Below are 18,801 nucleotides of genomic sequence, written 5' to 3'. Positions count from 1 at the left end.
TTTGAACATAAAATACCTCTGAGTTAAAATACCATTAAAAATTATTGAATAAATTAATGATTGAATAGCCATTCAATTTCTAAGTATTATGAAAGACTCTCTTAAGATATCCACAGCCTGTTTTTCCACTTTAAATTTCACTAATTAATCACTAATTAATCTAACCAATAATGCCTAAAAGAAATCAACACTCAATTTTTTAATAATCTTAATCTGGCTATCTTTCTTCGTATCTAAAATTGGTAAAAACTTGTCTTTTACCCATACACAGGCATCACCTTATGATAAAAAGTAAGCAAATGTTTGTGCATAACCAAACATGTAGAGTGGTTAAAATAACTTATCTTTAGTATACTGATTTCTAATTGTTTCCATAAATAAACTTTAACAATGTGTGGAACATGCATGTTTGTGTACCATGTGATGTAAGATTCACTTCTGAATCAGTTTTAAAGCAATTGATCACCAGCTCTTAAAAGGCTTTAAGTTTCACATAAAGAATAGGCCTTATTAAATAAACTCAGAAGTCATATTTTCTATTATTTAACAGAGAATTCTGGTCTTGATAAAAAGCAAACAAACCCCACAGGTAAAAGAAATGAAGCACATACCAAATGTGTAATACAAAGCTTTTCACTTACTTGGTACTAGGTCGTTTTTGCAGGGCTTTATCCAGGATAAGAGACGGAGCGCTCCTCCTCCTTTCTGCTAGTGTTTTCATTTTCTGTAGAGGAAAAAAGATCACAATGAAGACCACATGGCTTGTAAAGCAAGTAAATGTCAATTTTCAATCCAACTCAGCAAGTTTTGTATTGCCTATCCTTACCTATCAAGGAGTTTGCAATCTTATTCTGGAAATAAAATAATAACATCTAAACTAAGATAGTAAGTGCCAAAAAGTGGTACAGGCAGTAAGTATTTTTTATGGTCAGAGAACAAGGTGGTTAAATGGTGACTAGAGTATTTGGGAAAACAGCTCATAACCATTATCATCAACCGCAGCTTTACTGCTTATTATGTGCCAGGCCCTATGCCAAAGGCAGGACTAGATTATCTAATTTATACTCTAAAATGTCATCAGAGTAGGTTCTACTAGTTCTATTTCATTGGTAGAGTAGGCCCCAAACTGGGCTTCAGGGACAGACAGAATTTGAAGAGATCAAGTAAACGGAGAAGATAAGTAGTTAAAGCACAAGATGGAGACTAGATTTCTTACACATTTAATAGACATTTAAATTTAAATATTTACACATTGGGGAATCTGTTTTTCCAAAGAGATTTCTTTTTTTTTTTTGCTGTAACTTTAAAAAAAAAAAGAATTTTTTTTTCTTTTCTAAGTGGTATATAAATATAGGATTAATTGGATAATTCAGGTACTCTGTTCTACAGGACCTAAAATTTGTGGTGAGGTTTTATACAACTTGAATTAATCCGACAATTACTCCCTAAATTTTCAATCTTACAGATTTAACACCTCTAGATAGTGTCAGAGGAACTGCCACTGGATATAAATGTGAAAATTTACAATACAGTCACAAATAGCCAAGAGTGAAGTTCAGGCTGTGTCACCAAAGCATTCTTCCTGCTCTACCCTCTCACCCTTTCCTGGCCAGAAGTCTCATCCACTGCCTGAGGGCCTAAGCCAGCCATGCTTGGGACTGGATACTGCTCTAAAAAAACCCCACATAAAACCAAGTGGCTCAGTATCAGTATCTCATTACATGATTCATAAAGGAACTGCTTCTTAATAAAACCTAGATCATCCTAAGGAAGAGAAGAAAAATCATCTAGTGAGAAGGGGATACTAGACTTCTTTGGCACAATTCTTTTCCCCCAATTTCACCATGCCCCCATGGATCTCTCCCGTTGTTGTCGTCAGCAGTGCCATGGCCTCAGTGTTGCTGTTCCCTCCATTAATCTTTTGGCTCACTTGTGAAAACTAAATGCCCAAACCTCCTCAGTATACCTCAGACAGCAACAGAAACAATTATGTAAAACATTAATAAAGAACATGAAACAAATGGGTAAGAAATATAGAACACCATACTTCTCAATCAGGAGTTATTAACCATGAATCAGTTTCAGGGCAGGTTAAATTGTATAAAATTTTTTACATGATAGTATTTGGTGCCTTCCTTCTGAAGAGAAAGCCCACAGTTTTCATCAGATTCCCAGAAGAATCTGTAATCCCTCCGAACCCCAGTGATTTTGATAAACTACTTTATATATTATAGCTCGTAAGCCCTATCCTACTGTTTTCCATTAGTCACATCTCCTGGGAACCCAACTCTCAGGAATCTAACATCCTGAAGCCAGTGTGAATGTAGAGGTTGCAGGGTGAAGGGAAAACTATGAGACAAGTATTTGTATTGCAAAGTCCAGCGGCCTGTTCCCATATGAAGAGTCTCAATTCTGGAAGATTAGGTTGATTTTACTTAGAAAGGTGGCAGTTTGTTCCTATGCAGATTTTCTGCAGGATTCTGTTTCACCTTCAGGTCTAGGTTTGATTCCTACTCCTTATCCTGAATCCCTTTACTCATGATCTATTTACTATGCTTTGAACTTTGAAATGCACCCAATCCTTTAAGCTTGACATGGGCCCCTTACCCTCGATCCGTTTTGACCTTGAGGGTCTGCCTAGCCTACCTGAGCAGGGACCACATTCCTGGACCTATCTCAGCAGTCTTACTTCTGTTGCTCCTAATCCTCTGACACTACTCTCAGCAGATCCAAGTGCCTAAACAAGATCTTCATTAACATATGATTTCTAATTCTGAGCTCCTTGGCTTTCAGGTTTACAAAGAATTTGGAAAGGGTTCAAAAGACAGCCATAAAAATGATTTAAAAATGTGAAAGAAAGAAAGAGCCCTAAGACAAGTTAAAATGATCTTAAATTCTTCATTTGGAAACAGTAAATCTCCAAAGTAATGCAGTTATAATACAGAGGATAGCAAGGGTCTTCCAAAGAAGATAAGGTGAAAAGAAATGCAGCTATACTATAGACTGAGAATCCAGTTTAATCCCTCAAGATATTTATAAAAGCTGTGAATGAAATTATGAACATAACTTCAAGGGGTTCAGAAACCCCCAACATGGATTCTTGAGGGATCCCTGGACTCTAAATTTGAAACCTTCCCATACAAGGAAATCTTTCTGAGAGTGACGGCTGTTAAATATGAGAATGGATAATCAAAGAAGAGTGACAAATTTTCTTCTGTAAAGGTTCTTTTAAAATAGGAGTTTTTCATGGAGACCTAATGTAGAGTACCATTTGTATATATCTGTATATAGTAATTAGATTGTGTTTTCTTAGTTATAAAATTGGCAGATATGTGAGAAGTCAAATGCTGAGTGTATCTACATCATCTAGTAGACTCCTATTCAGAGAATGCAATCAAACTACAGGCAAAATATTATTTTTATTTGAGGTCCTACTGTTTGTACTGAGACTTACTCCACTACTAATGAGACATGCAGCCTAAGGCAATTCAGACACCCCTCTGGGCCTCCATTTCTGTACCTAGAAAATGAGAAAATTTGGACTAAATAGTCTCTTAGGTTCCTTCTACTTCTGATATTCTCATGTTAAGTGTCTACCAAAGATTCACCCTGGATATGCTAGAAAATAAACATTATATACAAAATGAATTTAGAATTCATAGGATTCATTTCTCTTGTAAGTAATAAAAAGTCTTAAGAGTTGTCAATATAATGGGAGCCTAGGTATTAATTCATTCAAAAAACATATCCCTTTCTTTTGCTCAAAAGTATAGCAAAACAAAGAACCAATGGTGACTTCAAAAAAATTCACATATCTATCAAAGAATCTGTTCTCAGGCAATAAAGACTTGGATTTCCTTTTTATTTATAACAACTGTGTGAAATACAATACATGGAAATAGAAGGAGACTATCAATTCCTTTCTAAATGTACAATACTACAAACTTGTCAGGACAGACTGAGGCTATACTTATATTGTACCAGCACCAACAAATTTCCCAGTTGTTCAGTGACAGGGAAAACTATGATCGTTTGCCTCACAGGAAACAGAAGATAGGTTTAAAACAGTGTAGGTTTCTTTGTTAGCTTAAAAATCGTAATCCACAGTGTGGTTTTTCAGAATGCCCAAGTGCTTGATGTCTATATTAAGATTACCTCATAAACATTGGATGCCATTCTGAAACTGAGTAATTTTTAAAAGGTAATCTTCTAAATTGACAAACTAAACATTAGGGAAAAAATCAACTGCATTAATCTTTTAGAAATGATTTTCTTGATTTTGTACCATTTGCCAAGGTTTAAGCACTAGAGAGAAATTAGATCTTTGGTTTTCTAAGCTGTCTCCTCTGCAGCTATATTCAGTATCAGAGGCAAAAAGCTATTCTGCCAAAGAGTAAATGAATGGAGATCGTAAGTGAAGATGAGACCCAAATGCCTATACTTCATTTTTCTTTCATGTTTCAATAATAACACAAAACTGTAGCAACTTTACCAGCTAACCTGCAAGGTGCTTTCCACTTCAATTCTTTTTTTAATCAGTTGGATGAACTAAATGTTGAATTCTCTGTGTTCCTAACTTGCTTCACAGCTATGCCTCAGTTATAGCATTTCAGATTATATTATAATTATCTTTCTGCCCCTTTCTAGAGAGCAAGGACTACATCTTATTTCCAAACTTTCTCCCATCCTTCAACAACTACTGAAATTCTACTCTGTAGCAGACCTATCTTTGCATTCCTAGAGCCTGATACAATACCTGGTACAAATTATATACTCAATAGATGAAGGTTTTAAGTGAATTTAGGAATCCACTCATTGTCCACATCTACACTACTGTGCCCAAACACACACACAGAAACATAAACAAACTTACTTAAAGGGGTTCTGCTGGAATGCTGTCACTAAGGAAGTATAAGCATTTGCTATGGAACTGGATGGTAGAATCATCCTTGTACATTGCAAACTACATCTTTTGACATAGTGTTGACATTTACATTACCATTGAGTTTCATGGTAAACATCTGTCTGATGATTCTTTTAACTTGTTGGCAAGTTAATTTCTTGCCAACAAATGGTGCTGGAACAAGTGGATATCCACATGCAGAAGAATGAAGGTGGACTCCTATCTCACACCATATACAAAAATTAACTCAAAATGGATCAACGATCTAAAAGAGCTGAAACTATAAAAATTTTAGAAGAAAACATAGGCATAAATATCTGTGACCGTGGATTAGGCAATGGTTTCTTAGATATGACCAAAGCACAAACAACAACAAAAAAAACACAGATAAATTGGACATCATCAAGGTTAAAAATTCTGTGCTTCAATGGACACTATTAAGGAAGTGAAAAGAAAACCCACAGAATGGGAGAACATTTTTGCAAATCATATATCTGATAAGGGATTTGTATCCAGAATATTTAAATTTAAGGAACTGTTACAATTCAATAAAGACAAGTAAGCTAATTTAAAAATGGGCAAAGGATCTGAATAGACAGTTCACCTAAGGAGATATATAAATGGCCAATAAGCACATGAAAAGGTGCTCAACATCATTAGCCATCAGGGAAATGCAAATCAAAACTCTGAAATACCACTTTATACTCATCAGGATGGGTACAATAAAAAAGACAAATAAATAACAAGTGTGAGGATGTGGATAAATTGAACTGTTATTCACTGCTAGTGGGAATGTAAAATGGCGCTGTCACTTTGCAAAACAGTTTGTAAGTTCTGCAAATGGCTAAACATAGAGTTACCATATGATCCTGCAATTCCTCTCGGGTATATAACCAAGAGAAAGGAAAATATATGTCCACACAAAAACATGTACGTGAATGTTCACAGCAACATTATTCATAATAGTCAAAAAGTGGAAACAACCCTAATGTCCATCAACTGATGAATGCATAAACAAAATGTGGTACATCCATAAAATAGAATATTACTTGCCAATAAAAGAAAAGAAGCAATGAAATGTGCAACAACATGGATGAATCTTGAAAACATCATGCTAATTAAAAGAAGTCAGTCCCAAAGGACCACATACTATATGACTCCATTTAAATGAAATATCCAGAATAAACAAATCTATAGGAACTTAAAATAGATTAGTGCTTGCCTGGGGTTTGGGGGATGAGGGAATTGGGATGTAATGGCTAAGGGGTGCAGTGTTTCTTTTTGTGGTAATGAAAATGTTCTAAAATTGTGGAAATGAATGCACAATTCTAGGAATATACTAAAAACCACTGAATCCACTTTTAAGTGGGTAAATGGTATATAAATTATATCTCAACAAAGCTGTTAAAATGAAAAAAACAAAAACAACAGCAACAAAAACTAACTACCAAATGACTAAACCACTGGGTTCCAGCCCAGCAAACTGGTTCATAGCCAGAAGCTATAATTTTCCTTACTCATATAACAATCACCTGAAGTATATTTACATTAAAATGGAAATTACTTCTTTGTTTTTTGTCCAACATGTTTTTGTACAAAATATCTGAGTGGCTCTCCATTTGAATTCCTCAGAGATCTGAGGAATATGACCACCTGCCTATTGTGGTTTGCCACTATTCCTTCCCTATTCCTCCAGTGCCCTACTCAGTATTTCCACATAGTAAATTCTCAATAGCTGTGTATTAAATCAATGAATTAACGCTAACAATACCTGAGAGTTTAAGGTGGTAATGCAAGTGTGCCTATGTAGGAAAATAAAATTTTAAGCAGGTTATCGAAAAAAAAGTTTTGTTCTTTTATTTTCAACAATGCATAAAACACTGTTTATATTAAAAACCTATATGTAGGGCTTCTCTGGTGGTGCAGTGGTTAAGAATCCACCTTCCAGGGCTTCCCTGGTGGCACAATCGTTGAGAACCTGCCTGCCAATTCAGGGGACACGGGTTCGAGCCCTGGTCTGGGAAGATCCCACATGCCGCGGAGCAATTAGGCCCGTGAGCCACAACTACTGAGCCTGCGCGTCTGGAGCCTGTGCTCCGCAACAAGAGAGGCCGCGATAGTGAGAGGCCCGCACACCGCAATGAAGAGTGGCCCCCGCTTGCCCCAACTAGAGAAAACCCTCGCACAGAAACGAAGACCCAACACAGCCAAAAATAAAAAAAATAAAAAAAATAAAAAATAAAAAGAATCCACCTGCCAATGCAGGGGACACAGGTTCCAGCCCTGGTCTGGGAAGATCCCACATGCCGTGAAGCAACTAAGCCCGTGCGCTACAACTACTGAGCCTGTGCTCTAGAGCCCGCATGCCACAACTACTGAAGCCCATGCGCCTAGAGCCCGTGCTCTGCAACAAGAGAAGCCACCGCAACGAGAAGCCCACGCACCACAACAAAGAGTAGCCCCTGCTCGCCACGACTAGAAGAAAGCCTGCATGCAGCAATGAAGACCCAATGCAGCCAAAAATAAATAAATTTTAAAAAATTTAAAAAAAAAACCTATATGTAGTCTCTCACTGGAATTTTAACTTCATGTCAACCAGGAGATACAGAACTATTTTTGGAACCTCTAAATCACTCTGAACCTGGTCATTCTCAGTTCTCATAGAGATTTAAAGGAAAAAAAGCCTATCAAAAGAAAGGACCAGGATGAAAGAGTTAAGTCAGATGAACTACAATTTTTCATACTTTGCTTTGTTCCAGTCACTTTATGAAGAAAAAAATTCAAGCATTACAATTGAATTTAAGTCAAATGTACTAAAGTCACTTTCAAACATTTAAAATTAGCATAACGTTAAAATAAGGACTTTGAGGAAAGCTTTTAAGAACTCTAAACTTTCAAAGATAGAAAAAAAATGTTTAATCACATTTACAAATTACCTTACTCAAATTTGACTCTTAATCCTTTGTGGCTAATCTGTACAATTTAGTGAGCAATGAACTATTTCTTTCTTGTCTTCCCTACATGTCTGCAGCATTTATTTGCAGAGACATATCTCAAAGACATTGGCCCTGCAAGGGAACAAGGAAATTATTTTTACCCCTGCCCCTTGCTTCTATGTCCTATTATCACAAGGTTTTGACCACTGGATGAGCTGAAGCTTCCCACTATTGTCACTTTTGTCTGTGATGAGTCTGATCTTCTATTTACTCATAATCATCCCAGCCAGAATGTTTGAGCATTTAATTAAAACAAATGTCATCAGAGCACAGACTATTATAAAGGGATATAATTTCTTTCTGAAATTAAGAAAGAAATGTTTCTACTTTGGCTATCTTTCCTCTTTCTGTGAGACAAGAACTTTGAAATAAAATAACAAACCTGAGAATCTATGTAATGTAGAAGAATCAGCACTGGGCTAGGAGACATTGGACCTAAATTCTGGATCTTGGTTCTATCACTTCTCAGAGTCTTCTCTGTAAAATGACATGACTGTTTGACCTACCACAAAGAATCAAATAAGATTATATATGTGCAAGTCCTTTGACAGGGAAAGCACCATGATAGTATAACATACAGAGTAATGCTTTAGAGTGCCTAAGTACTGTATGTAATAAATATGAGGATAGTAGAACTCCCCTTCTACATTATTATTTGTTCCTCTGTCTCTACCCTACCCATGCAGACTTCTGGAGTACCACTATGGGCCTTCAAGTTGGCTGGACTTTCTTCTTTGGCAAAGCTACCAGTTTCAACCTCCTGTCATGATTCCCTTTAGTAGCACCCTGGAGTAGGCAAGGTTGATCACCAGTGGTCTCTCCCTAACATTCCCTTACAGGGCAGGGCTTCACTAAATTGTTCACTCCACAGTCCATACGAAGTGCTATTATTTCTACATCCATGGTACACTGTGACAAAGGGGTTCTCTGGTTCCCCAGTGCCCATCCACCTGCATGAAGGCTAAGAGGCTTGAATGTATCAGACATTGTTGGAAAACTCTGCAACCTCTCACTTTCCTCCTGCAGAGGGGAAGAGTACAGTGATCAAATCCAAAAACCATAATAGTAAAAACCAGAGTGTATCAAATAAGAATAAAAAACAGGCCAAGATCTGACCAGATTCAGATATACTGTAACCTCGTAATGCCTACTGTGGAAGCTGAGGTTCCAGACGGTGAATGTAGGGGTAGAAGAGGAAATACAGACACTCTCCTAGGTATAAATTAGGACGAAGGTAAACAGGGAAAGCAAAAGGCCACAGAGCAGTTGGGTTTTCCAGATCTTTGAAATATGAGCTGATGTGGGCACACATACATTCCATTTTCAGAGTCCACACACAAGTGACCAGACATCCAGAAACAGGCCTTACCTTTCAGTTGTGCCATGTGACAGCTGTCTGTCAAAATTAGGTCAAGGCTGTTCAGCACAGCAGTGACATACTGATAGAGCTATTTCTGCTGTCAGTTGGATGTTTCTAATCTAAACTTGTCCTGGATAAAGAAAATCAGACTGAAACAAAATTATAAAATAAACTGGCTATGTTGCCTACAAGCCCCATTATTGGTGGCTGACAAAAGGCAGTCTCCTCTGATCCCTTTCCAGCCTCCCACACTGTGGCTAAGTCTTCCATAAGTAAACAAAAGCTAAACATCACCCCATCCTAGGCTGCTTCAAAAAACTCCTGCTGTGGCCACTATCGAATTGAGCATTCACCTTGAAGGCTTTCTGTACACATTAGGACCTTAGAGTCCCTGTGACCTAGAGCACTTGCTATACCAATAGAACAGGAAAGCAAACTTTCACCTCAATGAAAGTTTATTTTAAAGGTAGTCTGGGGACTTCCCTGGTGGCCAGTGGTAAAGAATCCACCTTACAGTGCAGGGGCCATGGGTTCCATCCCTGGTCAGGGAACAAAGATCCCACATGCCACGGGGCAACTAAGCCCATAGGCCTCAACTAGAGCCCGCATGCTGCAAACTACAGAGCCCACGTGCTCTGGAGTCCGCATGCCACAACTAGAGAGAAGACCGCACCCTGCAACAAAAGATCCCGCACGTCTCAACGAAGATCCCGTGTGCCGCAACTAAGACCTGATGCAGCCAAAAGTAAATTAAATAAATAAATAAATAATAAATAAATCTTAAAAAAAAAAAAAAGGTAGTCAGCAAGCTCAGGCTACTTACTATACCAAAATAACACAGATTGGATGATTTAAATGACACAAACTTATTTCTCATGGTTCTGGAGGCTAGGAAGTCCAAGGTCAAGGTGTCAGCAGATTTAGTTCTTGGTGACAGCCCTCTTCCTGCTTTGCAGACAGCTGCCTTTTTGTTGTACCCTCACATGCGGTACGCAGAGATCAAGCTTTCTGGTCTCTTATAAGGGCAGTAATCCCATCATGGGGATTCTGCCTTCATGACCTCTTCTAAGCTAATTATTTCCCCTATCTCCAAATACAGTTGACCCTTGAAGGACACAGATCTGAACTGTGCAGGTCCACTTACATATGAATTTTTTTTCAATAAATACATACTATATAGTACTAAACCATATGAGGTTGGTTGAACATGTGGATGCAGAACCGTGGATAGGGAGTGCCCACTGTAAAGTTCTAAGTGGATTTTTGACTGCGTGGACGGTCAGCACCCCTAACCCCCACATTGTTCAAGGGTCAACTGTATTATCACACTGGGGGTTACAGCCTCAAAATCTGAGTTTCGGGAGGACACAAACATTCAGCCTGTAACAGAGGTTTTTGCCAAATACTCTGGAGACTGAGGGGTATGAGTCATGAAACTCCATCAAATCACAATAATAAAATGTACATATATGTCCTCAAAGCACTGTGTATATGAGTGTATGTACATATGTTTGTAAACACACACATATCTAACCTTGATATTATATACCTATTTATTTTTGTGACACTGTATAGTTTATAACATGTTTTAGCAGCAATTTAAGTTGAAGTCCAGTGTATTTTCAGCTACTAATACCTTCTAAGAAGGCAAGTTTTATAATCACAGATGTTTGTTAAGTTGTATGTGGTCCTACAAGGCACAAGACATCTTTACTTTGAAAAGAAGAACCACCAAGTCCTGGATGGCAGGATAAGAACAGTGAAAGAATTCAAACACCCAAATTATTGAAGTTCAAGTTTTCACTTTCTGAAGATGCTATCAGCTGTCTCACTTCTCCCAGTCTACTGAATACATTCCACCTCTTATCCCATAGACCTTTCACCAAACCCTAAATCAGAAGAATGGTGAAGGGAAAGAGTTATAAATTGCTTCACAACAAACTTCATTTCAGAACCAAAAAGCAACTGCACCATTTAGGTCTGTGACTTGTGAATTTTCAGTCTATAAGTTACAACTCTCTATTTAACTTGGAGGACTCAATATTCAAAATTAATAATTACTTTTTACACAAATGTATAAAAAATGTGTAAAAATAAAATATCTTTAACTTTCATTTTATAAAAAACAACATATTCTGTTCTAATATATGAATGTCAGAGTCACAAAAATTAATTTTTCTTTTGCTACGTTAAAATGCACTGCTGTGTTCACATTTTAAGTGAAGATAACTATGGAAGCAAGTTTTTTCCTACACTCAAGATTCATGATATCAAAATGTTTACTGAATCGAGAGTTTCAACTGAGTTTCCCACACACAATTTTCCACGGTGGAAACAACTGAGGCATAGGATTCTGTGCACCCACACATAACTTTGAAATATAGTTCTATGAGTTTGGAGGATATGCCAAGTTTTCCAACAGCAAGCAGGACTGAGACATCAACGTGGAAAGCAGGCCTGGCTAAAGAGCTCCTGAAATATGAGTGCCTTATATAAAACATCTGAAAATGACAGATGACAGATACCAAGGCATAAAGATCACAAATTTCCAAAGAAATTACAGCAATGATTGTGTCACTGATTGTCACTATTAGTCAATATTTACTATGATGGTTAATTTTATGTGTCAACTTGACTGTCCATGGCATGCTCAGATTACACATTATTTCTGGGTGTATCTGTGAGGGCATTTCCAGATGAGATCAGCATTTGAACTGGTGGACTCAGTAAAGTAGGTTGTCCTCCCCAATGCTGGTGGGCATCATTCAATCCCTTGAGGACCTTTACAGAACAAAAAGTGGAAGAAGGAGGAATTTGCCCCTTTTTCCTCCCTCACTGTCCAGCTGGAACATCTCATTTCTTCCTGTCCTCAGGAAAAGATGGTGGTGAATTACACCACCGACTTTTCTGCAGATGGCAATCATGGGACTCCTACTGGTCTGTTTTTCTGGAGAACCCTGACTAATACATTTACCTAACATTTACCTAATGGCAGCAGTGAACATAATATTCTGTGGTACACGGAGAAGGTAGAGACTCTGCTCCCTGAAGAACGAAATTATCTCTCAGGAGAAAAACTTCTCAAATATGACTTGTTCAACTGCTTATATAAAATTCAAATCTACTCTCCCCTACATCTTATGTTATAAACAATAAAAAATGCATCTATAATCTAGTTGGAAAGAGAAATAGAGTTGGAAGATCTGGGTTCAAATTCCAGCTCTGCTGCTTACTACATGCAGCCTTGGCAGGGCTCAGTTCCTTCCTCTGTGAGAGTGCATTAATAATGCCTACCCCATATATTATAATCAATGTGTATTATGTATAGTTAGGCATTTACTTAAAGAAGTTTTTGAAAAATTTCCTTTACTTTTCCGTATATTATAAACAGTAAACTCTTTATCTTTTTCCTCAAGTTTCTACCTTACAATATTTGATATTTATGACAGTCAAGCGTGACTGCTTTGATGATTAGTGTTATGGGCCAAATACTTGTGCCCCCCACAAATTCATATGTTGAAGCCCTAACCCCCAATGTAATGGTATTAAGAGGTGGGGTCTATGGGAGGTGATTAGGCTTAGATGAGGTCATGAGAATGGGGCCCCTATGACAACGTTAGTGCCTTTATGAGAAGAAACCGAAGATATCTAACTCCACCTCCATCTCTCTCACTACCTCTCCCTCCTCTTCTTCCCCCTCACCTCCCTCCCTCTTTCTTCTCACTCTGTCTCCCATTTGAGGACACAGCAAGAACTGGAAGCCAAGAAGAGGGCTCTCACCAGGAACTGAATTGGCTGGCACACGGATCACGGGAATTCATAGCCTCTACAACTGCAGGAAATAAATGTCCTTTGTTTAAGCCACCAGTTTATGGTATTTTGTTACGGCAACCCGAGCTGAATAAGACAAATAGCATTCACTCATTTGCATGTAAATGTTCTTGTATTAAATCCAATGAAATAAAACTTTTTTTTTTGCTTTACAGGTATCACCTGGTAAAAATTACTAATGGCTTCTGCACTTTTTTCGAAAGTGTTTTTATATTCTTTCTTCTTTTGACCCATAAAAAACAACCTTGTGAGATATACAGGATATGGATTATTACCCCCATTTTACAAACAAAGAAACAAAGTACAGCCAGAAGTTCAGAGGTCACACCAGTGATAACAGGCTCTTTCTGATCTAATTCAGTTTTTGATAATTCCAGATTGCTCTCAGCCAACACAATCTCATGTACCTGATTTTATGCCACTCACTTTGTGAATAACATCAGAAAAGTATTCAGTAGGATACTGGCTTAACCATGAGCATAATATTTTTCTCAGTATTAAAGAATAAAACCAAGTCTTACAAAGATGCTTCATTCAAACCCCAGTTGCAAGACACACACATGGCTTAAAGTTGGCCCTCAGGGGTGTTGTATCATAAGCTGCTATAAACAGATTTGGACCCAGAGAATGTAGAAAGAAAAGCCAGAATGAAGTGTATAATAGTAGCTGTTACATTTTTAAATGTTGGAGCTATTTTAAAATCCTTTTGCTTTGATTGATTTTCTGTGCCTGTAAGTCTCTCTTCCCTCCCCAACACCTATCTTATTTAAAGACTTTTCAATTAGTATGTGAAACCAAAGGGTCGGGGGCTTGAAAATGACACAAATCATCCCTAACTGAAATTATTCTAATACGTGCTGCCATTTCATTTCACAAAAACTGTTCTGCCCAAACGTGGATATGCTCAAGGATATGTTATCCAGAAGAATTATCCAGAATTCTATCCATAATGTATTATCCAAAGCAACAAATTGGACACTGTAAATAAAGAGCAGTTCTCTCACTGCAGAAAGTTCTAGTCAACAGCCATGCTCTAGAGGTCAGCAAACAACACCAGGGATTCACTTCCTGTTTTTTTAAATAAAGTTTTATTGGAACATAGCTGTGCCCATTCATTTATATATTGTCTATGGCTGCTTTAGTACTACAATTGCATAGTGGGTAGCTGCAACAGACACACCTTACGGTCTACAAACCTAAATTATTCACTAGCTGGCTCTTTAAGAAAAGGTTTGCTGATCTTGCTCTAAATCATAAACTCTGAACACAGGGGCCATATCTGTCCCTGTTCACTGCCGTATGTAACCCAGCTTATATTTAATGAGTACCTAATATGTAGCAATGTCCTCGGCACTGAGGCAGCTGCCTTGAACAATACAGATAATGTCCCTATTCTCATAGTTTTCACAATCTGGTGAGAAGTTCAGGTAACACAACAAGGAAGTAAATAATAATATATAAGGCAAGGCTGAATGCTAAAATGAGAATAAAACAGAAGGTACAGAACATGACTGAGAGGCAACTTCCACTTAGGTAGTCAGGACAGGCCTCTGGGAGAACCTAAGATCAGAACAATTAGAAAGAATCAACACTGCAAAGATGTGTGGCAAAAAAAAAAAAAAAAAGACAAAAAGGGAATAGCAACACCAAAGCCTCAGAACAGAATGAATGTGATGACTCAATGTGTGAAAAGGAAGGCCCATGTGGCTGGAGAATACACAAACAAAGCAGAAAAGGCAGATGAGGGGAATGAAGTAGGGAGGGCTAAGGACAGGAGTCTGAATTGTATTCTAAATATGATGGAAAGCCACCAGAAGATTTTAAGCAGTGAGGAACATGATCAATTTAAATTTTTAAAGATCATTCTGGTGCTTCTAAATGGAGACTGGGTCAGGGAAAAGCAAAAAAGGTGTTAGACAAGTTAGTGAATTTCTGCAGATGTTCAAGTGAGAGATGATGGTGGTTTGGCTTCGACTACAATGGCAGCAGTGGAGATGAAAGTGGAGAAATTCAAGATATGTTTTGAAGTGATATTCGACTGGCCTTTCTGATGGTTGTTGTAGACTGAGGAAATAAATACCAGTAGTCGAAAACAAATTCTAGATTTTTAGCTTGAACAATTGGGACATAGTAGTGTGAATGACAGACACGGTGGGGAAGTACAAACAATAAGAGCTATCACTTATTGAGTGCTATTATATATTAATATTCACTCAATTTCACATTGAATTTTCCTAACTATCTTGAGGACTTAGGTACTATTGTTATTTTTCATTTCACAAATAGGAAACTGTAAAAATTCTGGGGTGGGATAGGGAGGGTGGGAGGGAGGGAGACGCAAGAGGGAGGAGATATGGGGATATATGTATATGTAGAGCTGATTCACTTTGTTATAAAGCAGAAACTAACACACCATTGTAAAGCAATTATATCCAATAAAGATGTTAAAAAAAAAAATTCTGACCGTTCAGTAAGAAACACATTTTACATCGCTACCCAAAATGCACATATACATAAATGAAACAGAGAAAAAAGTTACACAAAGCAGTCTTTACCCTTACCACTGTGCCAACATTTTCTGTTCTATTTCATTTTTTAAAATGTTGATTGTAACTGGCAGTTTAAACAACACTGATCCAAGTCTTAGTAATTAACAGTACAACCATATAGTAGACTTTTTAAGAAATAAGTCTCATGACTCACTAGGACTACCAAGCACTAAAAAGGCAAGATGAAACATAAAAGATCCATCTGTTGAGTACTGGGGATACAAAAAGATTGTGGTCCATGAGAGTGTAATGGCAATGATTCTGTGAGCTACAATTTGGAAATACTCTTTTATTATTATTATTTTCTATGCTTACTAACATTTAAAACAGGCAGAGATCCACTTTTCTGTAAAAAATATTAAAAGCAAAATAAAACATTTCTTCAACCTCACTCTCGCCCTAAAGGGAGTAAAAAGCTGTAGAAAGACCAGACTGGCAAAATTTTAAAAGGAAAAGACTAGATTGGTAATGTGACAAATCATTACATTTTATAACGAAGGACAGCATCTTAAGGACAATGGCTTAAGATGCACAGCAACCCTTCATTTATTGGACAAGTACTTCTTGATTGAGCAAGCTACTCTCATGCTTTCTCGCTTAATTACCGTTAGTAAAAAAGGATGAGATCTGTCCTGGAATACAAATACTTTATTTCCCCCAATTCCTTAAGTTTACAGGAATAAAAACTGCTTTAAAACCTATGTTAATTACTGAACATTCATATAGCACTAACCTAGTAAATTCTCTCCCTCCCTCCCTCTCCCTCTCTCTCTCTCCCTGCATCTCTTAAGGGGAAAAGCGACAAGGACAAGCCGCAGCCTCCATACATCAAAGGCTGAGCCAGCACTACAGCTGATACAACATCAAGTTCACTGACACTCCTAGATGGCTCCGCGACACGGTCAAGGTCCCTGGGAGCTCACACACAGTTCTGTACTCTGCACCGATCTCACCACTCTTCCACTGACCTCTAGCCAACCCAGGATCCTGTTGGTAAGAGTCATGAAAGGCAGTAAGATCCGGACAATCAGGGGAGCCTGCGTAGCCCCTTAAGGTTCCAATGATACAAATGCAATGCCTCAAGACATTTCTTAAGGATGAGTTAGGTTATCCCTCTAATCCCAATTTTTCTCCACAGAAGCTGGAAGGGCATCACCAGGACACAGAGAAAAAACAGCCAAATATCAGGTTTTGGGGGAGGGGAGGAGCGAGAGGAGACACGGCTAGAAACACCCAAATCAATTCCTCCGAGAGCCGAGCAGCAGAGGCCGGCAGCTCGCGGCCACGTGCACTTGCTGAGGGAACAGTTCCAAAGAAACCTGACCCCATCGGATTCGGCACGCCGCTCGGCGGCCGTGTTTATCCGAAAGGAACGCTACAAGTTGTTGCCCGCATCCCTCCTCCCAGCTTTGTCAGGGGCCACGCGCGCCGCCCGCACGCCCACACCGACACCCGACCCCTCTCCAGCCCCGCCGAGCCCCGAGGGCCAGGGGACAAGCGTAGGGCGAAGGCCCCTCCGCCGCAGCCCACCCGCCCCACCCAGCCCAATTCCAAGCCGAACCGGCCCTCCGCGTCCCCGGGCGTCGACCGGGAGTCGTTCTGTGGGGCGCAAGCACCTCTTCCCGGCCACCCCCAGCAAAATATCGCGGAGAGACCGCGTCCAGGTGAGGGGCTAAGCCCCGCAGGCGCCGCAGCGCGGCCGCCTACCTTCCTCAGCGCGGTAGCCGCACCCGGGCGGACGCCGCTGCCCTGACGACCTCGGAGCTGACCCCGTCAAGGGACGGTGAGCTCCCGGGGGACCTCAGGGAACCCCGGGGCCGGGCACCCGGAGGGGCCGGGAAGGGCGATGCCCCAAACCCGGGCCGCGCGACCCGCCTGAGGGAGGAGGGGGGCGCGGGTCCCGCGGCGGATGAAGACGGGGAGGGAGGCTGCCGGGTTCGCTCCGAGAGCGACTGAGACTCTAGACGCGAAAAACCCGAGGGTGACGGGGTGACCTGGGAGACGGGAAGGCGGGAATGGCCTCGGACGAATGACGCGGGCCTCGAGTGTTAAATCCGTGCGGCGTCCGGACCGCGCGGCGGCGGCGGGCGCCGGGCTCCGCTCGGCGTCCTCACCTTCTTGGTTCCGGGGGCGCCCGCGATCCGAGACACTCCTGTCAGGGAAGAGGAGCGCCCCGGCTGCCCCCCTAGAGTCTCCTGCTGGGGGGACATCGCTTCCATGAAGAGGACTTTCAAGCAAATCCCAGCCCAGGAGAAGGCTACGCAGGCATGTCCGTGGGACGGCGGCCGGACGGGCGAGGACGCGCGGCGCCGAGGCGGGCGCCGAGCTCAGGCGGCGAGCCGGGCTCCGGGTGCGAGCCGCGCGCCTCCCGTCGGGGCCATGTACCGCCCCCCCCGCTCGGCACCGCAGCTGCAGGCGATTGCGGCAGCGACCGCCCGTCAGCGCCGCGGCCGCCCCGCCTCGGGCCCGCCCCTCGGCGCCAGGCGCCCCGCGCTGGGCCCTCCCCCGGCCGCCCTCCTCCGGCCGCGGCCCTCCCCGCGCCGGTCCGGCCTGAGGCGCGCCCTTCTAGATATATATTAGGGCACGGGCGCCCGCCCGACCTTCTTGGTCTGCGCCTCCGAGTGGGGCCAGCCCGAAGGAGCTCACCGGCCGGTGTCACGAACGCAGGCCTCTAGCGTGGACGCGCGCCTCTCCCGCTGCCCAGCCCACTCGCACCCGACCCCATCCTTTCCCGCGCCGCGCCCGTGGGGAAGGCGCCGCGTTAGCGCGTGGAGCGGCGCAGCTGTGGCGACCTCAGCCTGAACAGAAGAGTGGCAGCGATTCCTGCCTAGCTCTCGGCCGACCGCCGAGGGGTCCCCCGCCCCCGCCCCTTCCCTGCCCGGGAGGCCGGGGACGGAGTCGCACGTTGCAGAGGGCCGCGGCCGCGCACATGCGAAGCCCTCGGCGCCGCCTGACCTGTCGTGCGGTCCCGCACGTTAGCCTGCCCGCGGTGGCTCTGCAGCCGCCCGGCAGCAGCCCCCGCGCAATTTGCACCGGCGGTTTCTCTGCGAGCTGCAGAGACCCGGGCATTGCAGACGTGCAAGCGCAATTAAGGAAAATGCGGCAGAGAGAGGACTCTGAAATTTGGCTTAGCTATTGAGAAGGCTACAATATGTGGAAGTG

General features: G+C 41.3%; 1 protein-coding gene across 2 annotated transcripts in view; it reads right to left on the bottom strand.

Annotated features, from left to right (window-relative positions):
- The window catches only part of ARHGAP20 (Rho GTPase activating protein 20), a 140,150-nt gene extending 122,205 nt beyond the window's left edge, over positions 1 to 17,945 (bottom strand). For both annotated transcript variants that reach the window (XM_007172979.2, XM_007172980.2), the window contains exons 1-2: positions 17,754 to 17,945; positions 642 to 724 (exon numbers count right to left, since the gene is read on the bottom strand). In XM_007172979.2, the coding sequence (XP_007173041.2) occupies positions 642 to 724; positions 17,754 to 17,858 (188 nt within the window). In that variant the 5' untranslated portion in view covers positions 17,859 to 17,945. The remainder of the gene's footprint in view (positions 1 to 641; positions 725 to 17,753) is intronic.
- Positions 17,946 to 18,801: the final 856 nt, after the last annotated feature.

This window comes from Balaenoptera acutorostrata, chromosome 9 (assembly GCF_949987535.1).
Source record: "Balaenoptera acutorostrata chromosome 9, mBalAcu1.1, whole genome shotgun sequence".
NCBI lineage: Eukaryota > Metazoa > Chordata > Mammalia > Artiodactyla > Balaenopteridae > Balaenoptera > Balaenoptera acutorostrata.
This window is presented reverse-complemented; position numbering and strand designations above follow the sequence as displayed.